The following is a 17,766-nucleotide window of genomic DNA, read 5'->3' on the forward strand; positions in this document are numbered from 1 at the left end:
CGTCCAGGATGAAATAATGATGGGACGCAGGTTGAGGGTCTTGCTGTGCCTTAGGGCCAGGATGCGTCCTGGCGTCCCCACAGCCATGTGAGTATATAGTAACTAATATAGTATGTATATAGTAACAGTATATTACATAGACATGCTTTTATACACATATATGGTAAATTTGTGAGTTTAGAGTGCTTACCTTGATGGTGGCATGTACTTTCACTTGGAAAATCGCTTTTACTCCTTGCTGATATGAAAGGCCAGCTATCTCGTGTGACACGACCAGGACAGATACCTGGAGCAAGACAGGAGCTTTTGAGGAGGGTTTCTTGATGATATGGTGCATTGTCATGCTGGAAGTAGACATTAGAAGATGGCTAAATTATGGCCGTGAAGGAATGCACATGGTCAGCAACAATACTCAAATAGGCTATGGCATTCAAGCGATGACTGATTGGTATTAACGGGCCCAACATGTGCCAAGAAAAAAAATCCCCACACGATTTACACCACCACCACCAGCCTGGACTGTTGACACAAGGCAGGTTGGGTCAATGGATTTACACTGTTGGCTCCAAATTCTGACCCTACCATCTGTGTGCCTCAGCAGAAATCGAGACACATCAGACCAGGCTACATTTTTCCAGTCTTCTGTCCAGCTTTAGTGAGCCTGTGCCCACTGCAGCCTCAGCTTTCTGAAGTTGACTGACAGAAGTGGAACCCGACGTGGTCTTCTGCTGTTGTAGCCCATCCGCCTCAAAGTTCCACGTCTTGTGCATTCTGAGATGTTTTTCTGCCCCCCACAAATGTACAGAGTGGTTATCTGTGTTACTGTAGCCTTTCTGTCAGCTCAACCCAGTCTGGCCAGTCTTAGTTGACCTCTCTCATCAACAAGGGGTTTCTGCCTGCAGAACTGCCACTCACTGGATGTTTTTTTTCTTTTTTTTTCGGCACCATTCTGAGTAAACACTACAGACTGTTGTGCATGAAAATCACAGATCAGAAGTTACAGAAATAATCAAATCAGCTCGCCTGGCACCAACAATCATCCCACGGTCGAAAACACTGAGATTACGTTTTTTTCCCCATTGTGATGGTTGACGTGAACATTAACTGAAGCTGCTGATACATATCTGCATGATATTATGCATTGCACCGCTGCCACATGATTGGCTGATTAAATAATTGCATAAATAAGTAGGTGTACAGGTGTTTCTAATAAAATGCTGAGTGAGTGGATTTTGTGTGCCACATCTTAAGACAAAGAAGTTGTAGCAGTTGTATAGCACCTTGTGAAACACTTCACTACACCAACATGCATTTGCTGTTTGCATGCCAGCTGGGAGGACTACCGGTCCAGTGACAGGCTCCAGCCGCTGCAGGGTAGCCAGTAGCAGAGGATGGCCTGGGGAATGCGCTCATGCTGAACTGCTGGGAAAATGGAGACACAAAACAGGTTTGAAACACCAAAGCTTAAATGGTTTAAAACTTTCCAGAGCTTGCAAGTTCAAGCTGCTCTCTACACAGGGGGATTCTTGGGCAGGGAGGAATAATTAGTGACGGTCGCCCACGAATGATTATGAGAGGGTAAACACTATTCTGTATGGCTGTATGTATTCCATAAGAACCACCTATTGTAAACAAATGTCACTATTATTCAAAATATTATTCCCAATTACATACACATTTTCAGTCAAAATGAGATTTAAGAAGAGCTGGATTGGACGCACTGCTCACCCTCTGATCGGAATCCTGAAGCCACAGTCGACCACCGTCCTGAGCAGCACTGGCTTCAGCAGGAAGTCCCTGAATCCACACGAGTGAATGGACACATAGAAGCCCTTCATGCCCTTCTTCCTCATAGACTTCTCCAGACCCCGTATCCTCCACCCCGGCTGCGCCCACCTCGTCCTCCTCATAGTCCAACAGCTCACTGTCCACGTCGTTGTCGGTCATCCTGATAAGACAGAGCCTGATGTTCATTCTCAAACCATGGACCTTTACAAGCATTCATAAGTACAAAAACACAGGCGTTTGCAGTCAACATGGTGACAACTGTAGAGGCAGATGAAGATCAATGAACTGAGTGAATTTACCAGTGGCCAAAAATCAACAGGAATTACAGTTGCTTATACTTCAGAGGTTCTCTGAAGGCACACCTGGGAGATACAACTGCACTGGTTGGATGGTGCTGAAATGATGTGGGTGGTCATTTCTGTAAAGCAAAGGCCGGGGCGTCCCTGAAGACGGGAATCGGTCCGCAAGCCGCCCAGTTGTTTGTATTTCTTCTGGAACTGCTTTACAGGAGAAGTATAGTCAGCAAGGCCAATAGAGGAAGCTGTAAAGAACCCTATGATGTGGTACCTGCTCCCGTGCAGCATCTGGAAGCAAAATTGTCCTCTCCCTATCGTCTGGAATAGCATACTAATCAGCAGCCTTCATCATTCATCATAGCCCAGAACGGCTTGCATCCTATTGTAATGATTACATTACTACCCTCATTTGTTACTATATATATACACAGTACATCCTGCATGTGTATGTGCCCAAGAGGATTTTTCTGAACTAAATCTAATTAGACACTTTAGTAAATGTCACACACACTGAAAGCGATAATTGCAAGAAATGTACGTTAAAGCCAGGAAATAGAAAATGTAAAGGTCGTAGAAAATGGCTTGAGTGCTTCAGGCCTGCACAAGTTTTAAAGCACACATATTTTAGATTTTAAATGAATAGTGGAAGACATCCAAGTAGAGTGCTGCAGGGATGATATATTTTTGTCGGCCAACCCGGAAGTTAGCATTGCCCTGGTTCCCTCGACCAAAACCCAATGGGTTTTTTTTCATTTGATTTTGGATTATTGCAGAAAATAAGCTCTATAACAAACAAAAGTTTACGATACTTACGTTTTATGTAAGATAATCTCCACGAATGAACACCACTTTTATTTTTCAGCGTAAATGCAATTTCCAGATGTAAAAACCTGACATTAGGCTATAAAGGAACTATACCACAGTCGCATGACTTCAATGTCACCACCACTAAGCTTCAAACTTGGAAATTGATTTTGCGCACTTACCTCTTCTACAAAAGCATGGAATGTTTGAGTTACAATAGTTTCAAGAGCGTGTGTAGTAACACAACTAGAGGCTGCAAAGGTGGACTAGTGAGTAGATGACGTTCTCTGTTCGCCGTGATGACGATTAACATTTATCCACTTGTCAGCAACCAACTTTTTTAAGGCACGGAAAAGCTTTAAAATTCGAGTGGAGTATTTACTGATGCATATTTATAAATATGAAAATCGCTTTAGCTTGTGTTAACCACAGACCTTATTTCCTTATTGAAACCAAAAACCCATTGACTTTGAGATGAGGGAACCGCAGGAATGCTCTACAGAGTTCTCAACTAATTTCCAGGTTTAGTAGCATGGTGCTCTTGACTGAAAATTTTAGGAGCACCACCGAAAATCGACATGCAAAACAACACATTCATATTTTTTCTATCTTAACTGTGTAAGCAATAAATATACAATTTACAGAAATAACAATGTGGGGTTTCATTGTAAAGGAAAAAGTCACAAGTGAAGTAGTGCTTTAGCAGAAAGAAAATCATGAAGTTAAATTGTGCTTTTTTTTTTTTTTTTTTAAACAGACACCAAATAGTACATGAACAAGTGTAAACATAAGGTCAGTATGTAAACATTCAGTAGTGTCATTAACAACAATGATTAGAGCCTCAGCTCTAATCTCATCACACACACACACACGCACCCACCCACCCACCCACACCCACACGCACCCACCCACCCACACCATTGAAATTGGAAAACATTGCAAAATGCGACTAAACGGTCGCAGTCTAGAGCCCTGCAATGGGGTTTTTTTATTAATGTTTTTTAGTTCAATGCCTGTAATAAGGTCTGTGGTTAACACAAGCTAAAGAGATTTTCACGTTTTGTCCTACGACATAAAATACGTCAGTAAATACCCCACTCGTGAATTTTGAAGCTTGAAGTTTTTACGTGTCTTAAAAAAGGCGGTTGCTGACAAGTAGCTAAATGAGACTACAGAGGTTGTCGGAAAGCCATCTACACACTAATCTGCCTTTACCAGCCTCCAATTGTGTTTATATTTGCGCTCTTGCAAACTATTCTAACTCAAACTTTCCACAAAATCGAATTCCTAGATGGAAGCTTAGTTCTGGCGACGTCATGCAACCGTGGTGTAGTTCCTTTATAGCCTCACTTTAGCTTTTCGCTTCTGGCGATTGCATTTACACTTTGAAAAATCTTAAAAGTGGTGTTGATTTGTGAAGATTATCTTGCTCAACAAAACGTGTAAGTATCATACGTTTGCCACAGAGCATATTTTCTGCAAAAATCCAATCGAAAAATCACAGCTTTTGGTTGAGGTAACCAGGTCGATGCTAACTTCCGGGTTGGCCTACAACAAAACATCATCCCTGCAGCATATGGAAAGCCCTTAGTGCCAGAAGTCACCACTTGTTTTGAACGCAAACTGCATTAGAACGCATATTTTAGGCATTAAAAAATTGACGTTTTTTTTTTACCCGGTCTTCCCATAGGCTAATGAGCCCTTCCTTCCGCCAGTAAGTTAAAAGTTTCACCAATCAGTGAAAAGTAAAGCCAGACCAAATCAACGCACTGATGAACGGTGCTGCCATTGTTTGGCTGTAGATGCAGCATCAAGGAGGGTCACCAAGGGGGAGACACCGAGAGGCTGAACAAGCTTATAAGGAAAGCTGGTTCTGTCCTCTTTGTCACCCTGGACACTGTAGAGAAGCACACGTAGGAGGATCCAATGCACCCTAATCCTAAGTGGCCAATATGAGGATGAAGACCAAACTCCTGGCCATCATGGACACAATCCCTCCCATCCCCTACTGTGGCAGAGCAGAGAAGCTCCTACAAGCTATTTCAACTATGTTGCACTAGGGAGCGCTATGGGACATATTTTCTGTCAGCCACGATAAGCTTGTACAACTCCGGATGGCTCTATCAGGGTCAGGCTGGGGATGTCAAACCATACTGGACTGTTCTTCTTGCTGCATATAATGTTTCGGATGTCTATCTTTTATTTCACTCGACCGACACTTTATGTTGTTGTTGTTGTTGTTGTTGTTGTTGTTGTTGCTGTTGTGTGTGTGATGTGAGCTGCTATAACGCCTTAATTTCCCCTCAGGGATCAATAAAGTTCCGATCAACAGTATCTATCTATCTATCTATCTATCTATCTATCTATCTATCTATATGTTGCCTTTATGAATTGCAGATACTTGGATTCAGAGGATTACGTGACAGAAAAGAACCCTTTTTTGGACAGTCTCCCTAAATGCCATTCACCATCCACCGCCGTTGTGTGGCACGGTGGCGCAGTCACAGCAAGAAGGTCCTGGGTTCGATTCCCGCCTGGGGCGCTGTTGGCACCGGGCTCCGGCGGGTTATCTCCCACATAGGAGCCTTTCTGTGTGGAGTTTGCATGTTCTCCCCGTGCTCACATGGGGTTTCCTCCACCTCACGTCAGTCCAGACCCCCACCAAAAACATGCACCCATCATTGTCTGACCAGCAATGGACACTTATCACCTGGTCCCCGGGCGCGTCCACGTATGCTGCCCACTGCTCCTGGCTGTGCCCCCGGAGGAAGGACAAGCCAGGATGGGTCAAAAGCAGAGAATCCATTTCACCGGCCACCATCAAAGCATGTGCATGTGTGTGTGTGTGTGTGTGCAAGCATGTGTTGTAGTGTGGTGTGTTGCGTGACGAATAAAGACTTTCTGTTTCCATTTTAAATGCCTAAAACACCGTAGAAACACGTGTTATGGGCGTTCCATAGCCATAATACATTTAAAAAGGGGCGAGGGACCCGACGGGGCTACAAGTTAAAAGCGGCGTTTTGACGTAAATCGCGTTGGAAGAGGCGAATTGTGGAACCAGAGGCTTTCCACCGCAGCACGCAACGCGCGGCACAGAAAGTCACGTGGCAGCTGTCAAACTCGCGCCGGCGTAACTTGGCTATTACGCGGCCACAGCTAATGACGTTTTAAGCGTCGGCAGCGGTTTACAACAAAACGTCGTTTCACCAGCGATGGACTTGGAAGCGGGCGCTCCACTGGGAGCTGCCCACCGCTCCTGACCTGCCCCCTAGAGGAAGCGCAAGCCTTGATGGGATAAATGCGGGAAAGACACACACACACACACACACACACACACACACACACACACACACACACACACACACACACACACACGAGGAAGCACAAGCATTGATGGGATAAATGCGGGAAAGACACACACACACACACACTCACTCACTCACTCACACTCACACACACACACGTGAGGAAGCACAAGCCTTGATGGGATAAATGCGGGAAAGACACACACACACACACACACACACACGCACGTGAGGAAGCACAAGCCTTGATGGGATAAATGCGGGAAAGACACACACACACACACACTCACTCACTCACTCACTCACTCACACACTCACACACTCACACACACACACACACACACACACACACACACACACACACACACACACACACACACGAGGAAGCACAAGCCTTGATGGGATAAATGCGGGAAAAACACACACACACACACACACACACACGTGAGGAAGCACAAGCCTTGATGGGATAAATGCGGGAAAGACACACACACACACACACACGCACACGCACGTGAGGAAGCACAAGCCTTGATGGGATAAATGCGGGAAAGACACACTCACTCACTCACTCACTCACACACACACACGCACACACACACACACACACGTGAGGAAGCACAAACCTTGATGGGATAAATGCGGGAAAGGGGGAGACACACACAAACACACACACACACACACACACACACACACACACACACACACACGTGAGGAAGCACAAGCCTTGATGGGATAAATGCGGGAAAGACACACACAGTGTGTGTGTGTGTGTGTGTGCGCGTGTGTGCGTGCGTGTCGGCCGCAGCTGCACATAACGCATGTGTTGTGGTGTGTTTGTGACAATGAAGGCAAGCCAAGCTTGTCCTGTTTAATCTTAATCTTTGATCCGAAACCGTTAGTCACTCGATACCAGCACAACACTTCAACCCACACACATTTTAAAAGGGTATCCGTTCATTGGTTTGGAAAGCTGACTACACGCCTACCTTACTTTGACAGAAACCACGCTCAAACCGGCGCTACCGATGTCTGTGACGTCATAACCTCGCGCCGCCAAAGAGCCCAAAGACCCCGATTTAAGACTACGCTACATGTGCCTGTCGTGTTATTAACCGCCATTAAAAACTTCCGGCGCTCTGGATTGTTCGTCGCGTCCAGTTGCTGGTCGTACGCCGTACAGGTCCGTGTGTCAATACAAACGTATCGAATGAGCCGCCTCCGATCAGACATAACGCGCTGGTGTTTACATCGCCCGCCTCGCTGAACACGCGTTGAGGTGAGAGCAGCATTTCTCCTGACGGGCCCCTGGCTGGATGAGTATCCCTCGGCGATGTCTTGTTTTAGCGGCGATTCCAACTTCTGCCCGGAGTGCGGCAACATCCTCCCTCTGCCAGGGATGCAGGACGCCATCACCTGCCCCCGGTGCTCTTTTCGCATCCCCATCCAAGGTGAGGAGTTGACTTCATCAGCATTTACTCGACCTTACTTGATCAGTTGGAACCACCCAAATGTCTGTAAACGATCGGTTAACATGTCGACAGTCAAGCTAGAAACCACTAGAAGGCTGGGTATATATGCTTTATCCTTTCATTTATTTGACAGAGTTCGCAGTAAAGGAGATCAAATCCACCGTCGTCTTTAACCATTTGGAGCAAACCTCAATTTTGGATAATGTGGAGGAATCGGAACTTAAGGGACCTGTGGTGAGTATGACTTTTAAAGGCAGACTCTCATCAGGGCGGTGATCACAGGGGCTCATCCTATATCTTGGGATTCTAGGCACACTGTAGGAGCTGAGAGTTTCCTTGTGACTCACTTTAAAATCTGGAAAATGTGTCTGGGACACTAGGCATTAGTCAGACTCATCCCCTACTGTATTGTTGTTATGACTGGTCAAGCAATTCATTAAAGGGGAAAAAAAAACTATATTCATATATTAATTTTTGCAATATCCAAATAGCAGGCTACAGTTAATTGTGTAAAAGAGACAGGTCTGACGTGGACCTCTAAACAAGTTATTCAAGGTCCTCTGGTAATAATTGGCAATTAATCAATTATAATAGTTGTGAAATCTTTACTTTAATCAAACTCAGTAAATATTGCACGCTGACACCCTTTTGATTGTTGATAAACCCCCTCTTCCTTAAATAAACTTTTTGGAAAAATCTGATATTGAAGACATGTTGACATGTTGTATACGTCTTGTTAAAATAATGTGCTTCTTGTATTCATTTTTTGTGTGTTATTTCTGTGCATAAGTCAAATAAAAACTTGAAACATTGTCATTTTAGATTGACAGACACTGCCCCCGCTGCAATAAAGAAGGGATGATTTACCACACCAGGCAAATGAGATCTGCAGATGAAGGGCAGACTGTCTTCTTCACCTGTGTGCACTGCAGGTAACTTAATTTAGAATGTATTCAAAATTAGGTTATTGGTTACTCTTTTACAATCTCTTACTATCGGTCATTATTGTTGTTTATTTTGTTTGTAATTCATTTTTTCCCACCTTTTTCATGTTAATTGCAGGTATCAAGAAAAAGAGGATTCCTGAGTGTACATCCCAGATGTTTCCAAAAGAGAACCAAATGTACAAAATGTGTTTCTATGCACGATACATTAAAATGAAAGGCTATGCCAAGTGGATGATTGACAGTATCCCATGTTTTAATAAAGTTATTTAAACATATAGGCGGATATCCTTTTTCCAATGAGCACCGCTGGATTTTTCTATAATGATTGTATGATATAATTTCAATAAATAAAAACATAATGAATTACGATCTCCTTCTCTGTGGTGATTAGTTTTGTGTAGGTATAAACTACTGCTATCGCTTTGCGTCCTCCAACCGCTGAAGAATTCCACTGAACGTAGTTTGTGCAAGGAAGAATGCTGCATTCTGCTGTAACTCGGAAAAAAAATATTTCCGAGTCGGTTGCACTCACTTCCAAGTGAATGTATTCCATCGCCTTTCTTTGGGGAAAGATGGACGCCCGCAGTGAATGGGTGTTTGTTTCAGCAAGCTTGCGAATCCAATGTACAAAACGTATGTTAATGTGCTGTGAAACGCGCAGGGATTCCTAGGTAGAAGTTACACGGTTTCTGGCCAGAAGTAGATCTGATTTGTCCCGAGTTCAGACCTCAGCGGAATGCACCACGACGATTTCCCCTCGGTGGTACGTCACGTGACCAGACAACATGGCTTCCTTGTGTGGCTCCTCTGAGAGACGATGATGCCGCAATCTTTATTGAACGACTTGGCAGAAGAGTTCCGGGACATCTGACAGATCGCACCAGAGGTAAGCTTGGCCGTCGTGCGAATTCTTTTACGACGCTGAGTGGCGACACGAAATATGTTCGCATGCGTTGGCATTTCCATCCGTAGAAGATGAAGCTACGAGTCCAGCTGCAGTGCAAGAACCTGCAGGAGTATCTGAAGGAGCTGACTCCGGAGATCCTGGACAGACTGTACAACCACCCAGCGACGTGCCTGGCTGTCTACAGGTGGGCCACACGCCGGCCGCGGGTTTCATGGAACTCAATGAATGGCGGAACTGGGTGAGAACGTGTTCCATCCTTTTCAGAGAGCTTCCGTCACTGGCGAAAAACTATGTGATGCGCATGCTGTTCCTGGATCAGCCCCTTCCCCAGGCAGCGGTGGCTTTGTGGGTGAGGAAAGACAGTCAGAAGTAAGATGGCATCACAGCCTCCTTCATTTATTTAGCAGGCATGCTAATATCCCTCTCTCTCTCTCTCTATCTATCGATCTATCTATCTATATAGATTGACATCTTTCCCATTGCAGGAGAAATGCTGTTTTGTTTTTTTCTGGTGCGTCACGTTTGACGTCACAGATACATCGGAAAAGGGGCGTGTCATCGTTCCAGCGTGAATAGGAACAAAACACTAAAGGAAACAGCAACTTAAACAAACAACAACAACAACAACAACATAAAACTGTAAAATTTGGAAAAACAAAAACGGATTTTGAGCCGTTTCATGAGCGACCAAATACTACAGTAGAAGCAGCATGGAGCACCGGTAGTATGGATACTCGGTGGGGGTTCTCCGCTGTGCTCCCCATGGCGCGAGCCCTACACTCACAACATTTCATGGTGGCCGTGTGGGGGGGGGGGAAATCAAAACAACTTCTGATTTTGGATTCTAAATTGGATTAGAAATGATGGAATAATACACCGATATCTTTGTGTATTTATGCGCCAGCTTCCCGAATGCATCGCGCTGGTAAAGGGGCCAAAGTTAGCGCGTGGACCCGGGTGTCCTATTTACGTCAGAGCCGATCGGAGGTGGAGCCCTTTAAAAACTGTGTTTATTGCGCCGATCGGAGGTGGAGCCTTTTAAAAACGGTGTTTATTGCAGGGTCATTTGAGACCGGGACTGAGACCCAGGTTTCACCTTTCCCACTTGTGACAAATGCCGGATGTTAGCGTGTGTTACCGGGTTTTTAGTGCAGTGGGAAAGGGGTTTTACTTGGCACTGATTTCACTTCTGGAGAAGGTTTCAAGGACACAGATTAGACCGAGTCTTAGACAAAATCACGCGTTTAATCTGTACTAACTGAAATGACCCTTTTTCAGTTATGGTTTAATATAGTCTCCGACCTGCTCTAATCTAGGTTTAAAAAAACCTGATTTCCAGAAGGAAGGTTAGAGCTAATCTAGGTCTAATTCAACCTGGCCAGAGGCAGGTTTATCTTTGGGTTAATGGATGTGGACCTCCAGGTCAGTCAGGTGATCTGGACTAAGACCAGCACCAAGACTAGACAGAAGGAGCTGACTAGTGCTTTATGACCTTAGTCTAAGATGTCCTAGTCTCGATCTAATTCATTTGAAATTACGCACCGTATTAGAAAGGCATTTTTAAATTCTGGATGAATTTAAGTTGGATTAACTTAGTCCGGATTTATTTTAAACCCCGTCTGCGGAGCTGCCTCATGGTGGCATTGTGGCTCGGTGGTTGCCTCGCAGCAACAAGGTCCATGGTTCAAACCCGACCGGCTTCCCGCTGCTTCCAAACAGTTAGGATGGGTAAAATGCACAGGACAAATTTCCTCACGGGGGGATTAATAAAGTGATCTTTCTCCCCCCTTTTTTTCCCCTGCGACTTTCCAATCCAGAGATCATGACGGATGTGTGTCCGTGCTTTCGGGGCTCCGACTGTGGCACAGTCAGCAGCTGCAGGGTGGTTTACAGGGCAACATCTTAAATCCTGTGTTCAAAGAGAATCTGAGGGTTGCTCTTCTCGGAGGGTAAGTGATTTTTCGGGGGGGGGTGTATTCATTGGCGACTGCTTTTCGGAACACTTTTCAACACTCTCTTTGCCGACTCTCCCGCACAGAGGCAAGGCGTGGGCGGACGAGGGCAGCACCCTGGGCCCGGATCGCCACGCTCGGGACATGGAGAGCCTGGACCGCTACGCCATGGAGCGCTGGGAGGTGATCCTGCACTTCATGGTGGGGTCGCCCAGCGCCGCCGTCAGTCAGGACTTGGCTCAGCTGCTCATACAAGCCGGCCTCATGAGAAGGTGCCTGGCTCAGTAATCTAATGTACACACCTACTTACACATTTTAAGAAGGATAATCCGATAGTCCATGTTTTTTTACTATATTTAGTTTGTCATTTAGATAGATAGATAGATAGATAGATAGATAGATAGATAGATGGATATACTTTATTCATCCCTGGAGGGAAATTTTAACGTCCTTAACATCACAAACAATAGACAGTAGTAATAACAAACAATATAATAAAAAATATTTGAATGCAAGTGTCAATATCTGGGGAAAAAGTGAAATATACAATCAACCTTACAGTTAAATGTACACAATAAAATATAAATATGGCAGGGTAATGGAAAATAAACCATTTTAAGCAATATAAAGCTGGAAATTAACTGCTAGTTGGTCAAATAAAATATGGCAGGATAATGTAAAATACACCTGAAATCTGAACATTTCAAGCAACAGAATAGTGATAATGAGCCAAAGACGATCATTTAAAGTACCGTGCTTAAATCCAAATGATCAAAACGGAAAGAAACTTGATTTAACCAGTGTACATAGGAACACGTGTCCTACCTTCTAGCCGTCTCAACATATTGTTGTCCCCGTTCCCAGTGACCCAGGGGAAGCCCCTTGCATCACCTCCGCTGGTTTCCAGTTCCTCCTCCTGGACACGGCCAGCCAGCTCTGGTACTTCACCCTGCAGTACCTCAACACAGCACAGGTAGCTCTTCTTCACTATAATAAACAGATGCAAGATAAACAAATGATAAAGTGTGGGGGGGGGGGTAAATTGATTTTTTGTGTTTTTTTTAATTACGGATAAGTGGTGATGCAGCAATCGTTAAACAAAGTTACCCAACACATTTTTGTGTTGAAATTGTTTATTAACTGCAATTTTCCACTTGAGTTGGAAAACCAAATATGACACATTGACTGCCCCGAAACAAGCTGTGGAAGATTATTCCAGTTGTTAATCTTCAGACGTTCACACCCGGAAAGATGTTTGCGATGATATTCCTTGTCTGTTTTCAATGCACCTCACTCAAAAAAAGTGAAAAAAGAGACAATGAGAATATGTTCGAAATCTGACAGAATACATCCGCTATGTATCTGTTCCAAATTAGGGTAAAGGGTGAAGAGAGTCAATGGCCAACTTGACAAAATAGGTATATAAGTGCTTAATAATGACATATAATTCAATATAATGAATTATTTCATTCATTTTGCTTTTCTTCCCCTAGTCTCGAGGGATGGACCTAGTGGAGATCCTGTCCTTTTTATTTCAGCTCAGCTTCTCAACACTTGGCAGAGTAAGTGCAAAATATTTCTTATTTGTTTGACAAATATCTGATGTTGGCACCAAAATTTCAAATCAGTACTTGACACAAGTATCTATATGAAATTCCTCCGCTTCAAAATTTTTGTTTGAGTGGACACTATGTTAACCATCACTCTCTATTATGGAAGCTAGCGAGCAGTGTTTGTGAGAATCTGCCTTGTTTATTATCACTGTTTGGCGATTTTTCGTTTGCTGATATGAGACTGAAATGTTGCGGTAAGTTCAACTACTAACCTGGCCCTGTTTTCCATTTGGAAAAAATTGAGCGGGGAACGCAACATATGAAATTGGAAGGAGCTGACGTTTCTAACTTCTAAATGCACCAGGAATTGAATTAAAATTTCCTCACCGTTATTGATCACGCTTGCACCTCTCGGCCTCAGGATTACTCTGTGGAAGGCATGAGCGACTCACTGCTCACCTTCCTCCAGCATCTGCGGGAATTCGGCCTGGTCTTCCAGAGAAAGGTGAGGAGGGAAACACATCAAAATGAAGCCAAAAGGATTAACACTTAGTTTGCTCTTTGTCTAATTTACCACTGCTTTCTCCTCAGAGGAAGTCGAGGAGGTACTACCCCACCAGGCTGGCCATCACTCTGGCTGCGGGGGTCACGAGCGACTCTTCGTCCTCGTCCTCCTCCTCCTCCTCGGCTGCCGCGGGTGTCTCCCCCGGCACAGGAGACGCCGGCTGCATTGTGGTCGAAACCAACTACCGCATATACGCCTACACAAGTATGAACCCGATACTCCAAGGGAACTCTTTTGTTCAGGGTTGCACGGACACCAAAAAAAATCCATTAACGTTTTATTTTGTTTGGTCTCACGTTCAGACTCTGAGCTTCAGATCGCTTTGGTGGCGCTGTTCAGTGAGATGCTCTACCGGTTCCCTAACGTGGTGGTCGGTCAAGTAACGAGAGAGTCGGTGCAGCAGGCCATCGCCAACGGCATCACCGCACAACAGGTATGTGACCGCTCAGCGTGACGTCATCCGGTGATCAGAATTGAATCTGGCTAAGCCCATTTGGCTCTTGGAATTTAAAGTGTAGGCAATCATCGGCTCAAATTATGAAGTTCAATTGGAACGTTTTTATCGGGATAAAAGAGCCGAAGCGTCAGCGGTGAAATGCGGTAGTTGAATATGCGTTGAAATGACAGCTATTAGCTATTATTTAATTATATATCCAAATTCATCCAGGGTTCAGCCCAGACCCACAGGTGTATTTTCCACGTTTTGTCAACCCATATCAGCAGGGTTCTTACCAGGTCCTTGAGGTGCTTGAATTTCTTCCTCAGAAATTTTAAGTACGGGTATATTTTGAAAATAGCCCCCTTTGGTACTGAAGTCCTTAAAAAAAAAAAAAAAAAAAAGCAATCATTGAAAACCTGTGATGTCCCCTGTGATATTTGTTCAAATCGTAACATAATGAAAAAAAGCACAATTAGGACAAAGAAATGTAAATTTAATGCAGTGCGGTTGGAAATAGACAGTTATTAGATGGCATTAATTATATATATATATTATACATATATATAAAAAAAAAAAAAATAAATAAATATATATATATATATATATATATATATATATATATTACCATAGATATTATAAATAAATAGTAGACAATGAGACTAAGATTACATAATATTTTATTAAATAACGATCACATTGAAAATATGATATTTTTGATATTTTAAATATATGGTTTGTGTCAAGTCCTAGAAAACAAAAATTGTGCTTAAAAAATACACTGACGTCTTTTTAATGTCATTATGCAGTGGCAGAATTAATCCTGTATTAGAGTTTCCCTTAATTTCCTGTGTAATAAAGTCTCTTTCACCTTTTCAGATTATCCACTTTCTAAGGACCAGAGCACATCCTGTCATGCTGAAACAGGTACCACGCCCTCTCTAATATTAGTGGACTGAACCATTAGGGCCCCCACCTCACCACTGCCTAGTGCGCGATTCTTCGCCCACCAACCTTTTTTCCTTCATTCTTTCCCCCCCAGACCCCAGTTTTGCCCCCGACCATCACAGATCAGATCAGACTGTGGGAGTTGGAGAGAGATCGGCTACAATTCAGTGAGGGTGAGTGAGCCTTGCAGGCTGGAGTGTGCCAGAATGCAGGCTGCTTTTTTTTTTTCATGTGCCTTTGTCTGTGTTTGTATACAAGTTCAAGGTTATTTTGGTCTTTTAAATCTTTTCTTTAACATTTATTATTGAACATCTTCATGTTAGTATAGTTACTTCAGTAAAACCCTGTGTAGTGTTCAACTGAACCAGAGACCAAACTTTCTTTTAATAGTAATTATTATAATCATTCATGTATTCATTCATATAATCAGTCATGTATAGGCTCATATATAAAAACACTTTGCTTTGTTTTCAGTGACTCTCAGTGCAATTAAAATAAGTAAAGTAAATATTTTCGTAAAATTTTATACATTAAAATGTACAAATAAAATCTAAAAATACAAATATTTATTTGTAAATATATATTTTTTGATACATATTTATTTTTGATATAATATGAAAGAGGAGGTGAACATGAATATGTACTTAGGTAAAAGGTGACAAAAAGGTAAAAATATATTATTTAAAGTGAAGAAAAAAATCTGAAAATAGATATTTTTTATATAATACAGGTGATCAACATGAATATGTACTTGAGTGAAAGGTGTCAGACTTTGTTTGGTGAGCATAGTCCATGGCAACAGGCTGAACTTTGCCATCAGCATGGATTTTTCAATTTGTACAACTTTGTAAATGCCAAAATTAATTTTTGAGAAACAACACGTTTGTCTGTTGAGCCAATGACAAAGGCCGGCATCCTTTCACTCAATAATTGACAGAACTGTAGATATAATTCTACTCCAGACGCACCTGTCTTCTCGCTGCAAATGCTCTGTCTGAAATGCTGTAAGCTGGCACAGAGCGGATGAGTCTCGCTATCGTTCTGCTCGCTCAACTCGTACTTTTATTTTTCCTCCTCGCTGTCTCCCCTTTCCCGTGAAATTCCCCTAATCCGCTCTCCGCCTACCTCTCTGTCAACGGCTGGTTCACAGGAGTGCTCTATAACCAGTTCCTCTCCCAGGCAGACTTTGAGGTGTTGCGAGACAGAGCTCAGGTAAGATTCCTTTTTAAGTTTCTTTACTTTGCGGAGACATTTTAGATTCCGAAAAGAAAGCAAGAAAGATTCTGTATGGCTCACAAGCCCCCCCCCCCCCCCCCCCCCAACTGGTGCCCATCCTTTAACCTTTTAAAATGCACTCCATTAAAAGATAGGGTGGCCTAAAATGGTGGTTTTCATCATTTAGAACTGCTTATGGCACAAGGTGGTGCGAGGTTGAGAAACACGGCTTCTCACTGTGCTTAAATGCAGTCCAACGGGGCAAACGTTTAAACCGTGAGAAAACGTTATATTTCCTTTTTGAAAACGGGAAGCTCACAATATTGTCCGACTTCATATGTTATACCGAAAGAAAAAGAATTGACCGAAAACGTGCATTTTCATCAGGTCATACAGAGTTTTGTTGATTGTTTTGCACAAATCAGCTCATCCGCACGAAGATAAGAGACTAGAAACATGAAGTTGCAGCGCTTCCGACTGGCAACTTTCTGTAGCCAACGTTACGCTTTGGATGTACTGCGGATCTGGCGAAAAGTCGTTTTAGATAAAATGGGATATTTACTGTTAAACAAAACATGCAAAAGAAAAAATGCATGTGTTAACGTTCTGCGTTTCCTCTTTTCAAGAGATTTTTTTTTTTAACATATATATTTTTTATAAGGACTTAAATTTTCCCCCGTACTTAATTTAAGCACCGTGAGAAGTTGCGGCAGAGGGGTAAGTTTCTCAGTTGTAAACCTTTTAGCGAGGTTGTGCTACGAACAGTTATGCATGATTGGAAGCACCGTGTCGAAAAGGCCCGGGTTGCGAAAAAGCAAACCTGTCCTTCAATACTGAATGTCACCCCGTTTTGGGATAATATTATCAACAAGGCGGGGCACCATTGATTGATACCGCTGACATTTCTATCGGCCCTATCTGTCGCGCCTTACACTGCTCTTTATTTCACTCCATTAATCCGTCTCCTCCTTTCGGCTTCTCCAGGATCTGGGCTGTTTAGTGTGGCAGAATGTTCCTCATCGGATGATGGTGGTGACGACACACGGACACAGCGAAGTGAAGAGGTTCTGGAAGAGACAGAAGTCTCACAACTAACGGGGGGGGGGGGAGAAGTGAGGAGGAGCGTAGAGGAGCCAGCAGCATTACCGCGACGAACAATACATGCGGGAGTCTGGGTTTCACAACTTCCCCGCGGCTTCTGTGAGAGGCTCTGTATCATGGCGGCGAGGCACAAACTCAGTGCTAAGGCGGCGGCGCCCGCCTCATTATTTTGTATATTTCTTATTAGAATTAAAATTTGCATCATTCAATTTCTGATTAAATGGTGATGGTGGAATTTGGGTTGTTCGTTTCTTGAATGTTCAGACCAAGTGGAAAACATTGTTGGGTTAGCATGAAGAAACGAATAAACTTGTGTTGGGTGACAGTAGCACTAAAATGTTTGCAATAGTTTACAGTTTGAGGGAAATACTTATCTTTTTTTTTTCCAGATAAAAAAAAAAAAAAAACGGCAGTGGAAAAATAATATTTCCAAATCATATTAAAGAAACCAATTAATATACGTTTTAACATACGTCC

General features: G+C 43.3%; 2 protein-coding genes across 3 annotated transcripts; both read left to right on the forward strand.

Moving 5' to 3' along the window:
- The first annotated feature begins 7,274 nt into the window (after nucleotides 1-7,274).
- Nucleotides 7,275-8,961, forward strand: polr1h (RNA polymerase I subunit H). The gene is made up of 4 exons (XM_079999398.1): nucleotides 7,275-7,644; nucleotides 7,799-7,899; nucleotides 8,488-8,597; nucleotides 8,728-8,961. The coding sequence occupies exons 1-4, from the start codon at nucleotides 7,527-7,529 to the stop codon at nucleotides 8,750-8,752; spliced, it is 354 nt and encodes a 117-aa protein (XP_079855524.1). The 5' UTR covers nucleotides 7,275-7,526; the 3' UTR covers nucleotides 8,753-8,961.
- Nucleotides 8,962-9,376: 415 nt separating this feature from the next.
- Nucleotides 9,377-17,510, forward strand: gtf2h4 (general transcription factor IIH, polypeptide 4). 2 transcript variants are annotated; one of them, XM_080005347.1, is made up of 14 exons: nucleotides 9,377-9,498; nucleotides 9,585-9,703; nucleotides 9,784-9,888; nucleotides 11,337-11,468; nucleotides 11,558-11,743; nucleotides 12,336-12,444; nucleotides 12,965-13,033; nucleotides 13,446-13,529; nucleotides 13,616-13,793; nucleotides 13,892-14,022; nucleotides 14,905-14,952; nucleotides 15,068-15,146; nucleotides 16,124-16,185; nucleotides 17,173-17,510. In XM_080005347.1, the coding sequence occupies exons 2-14, from the start codon at nucleotides 9,588-9,590 to the stop codon at nucleotides 17,281-17,283; spliced, it is 1,410 nt and encodes a 469-aa protein (XP_079861473.1). In that variant the 5' UTR covers nucleotides 9,377-9,498; nucleotides 9,585-9,587; the 3' UTR covers nucleotides 17,284-17,510. The 2 variants fall into 2 exon arrangements, with proteins under 2 accessions (XP_079861473.1, XP_079861474.1); XM_080005348.1 differs by having other exon boundaries at nucleotides 9,411-9,498; nucleotides 9,588-9,703.
- Nucleotides 17,511-17,766: the final 256 nt, after the last annotated feature.

Source organism: Zeus faber (assembly GCF_960531495.2).
Source record: "Zeus faber genome assembly, chromosome: 1".
NCBI classification, from domain to species: domain Eukaryota; kingdom Metazoa; phylum Chordata; class Actinopteri; order Zeiformes; family Zeidae; genus Zeus; species Zeus faber.

What these genes read in the sequence shown, in the direction of transcription:
- gtf2h4 (XM_080005347.1), top strand. Translation starts at nt 9,588, where the DNA reads ATGAAGCTACGAGTCCAGCTGCAGTGCAAGAACCTGCAGGAGTATCTG. An exon ending in CCGCATATACGCCTACACAA is followed by an intron (nt 13,794 to 13,891) that starts GTATGAACCCGA and finishes TCTCACGTTCAG; the next exon opens with ACTCTGAGCTTCAGATCGCT. An exon ending in TCGGCTACAATTCAGTGAGG is followed by an intron (nt 15,147 to 16,123) that starts GTGAGTGAGCCT and finishes GCTGGTTCACAG; the next exon opens with GAGTGCTCTATAACCAGTTC.
- polr1h (XM_079999398.1), top strand. Translation starts at nt 7,527, where the DNA reads ATGTCTTGTTTTAGCGGCGATTCCAACTTCTGCCCGGAGTGCGGCAAC. An exon ending in CGGAACTTAAGGGACCTGTG is followed by an intron (nt 7,900 to 8,487) that starts GTGAGTATGACT and finishes TTGTCATTTTAG; the next exon opens with ATTGACAGACACTGCCCCCG. An exon ending in TTCACCTGTGTGCACTGCAG is followed by an intron (nt 8,598 to 8,727) that starts GTAACTTAATTT and finishes TGTTAATTGCAG; the next exon opens with GTATCAAGAAAAAGAGGATT.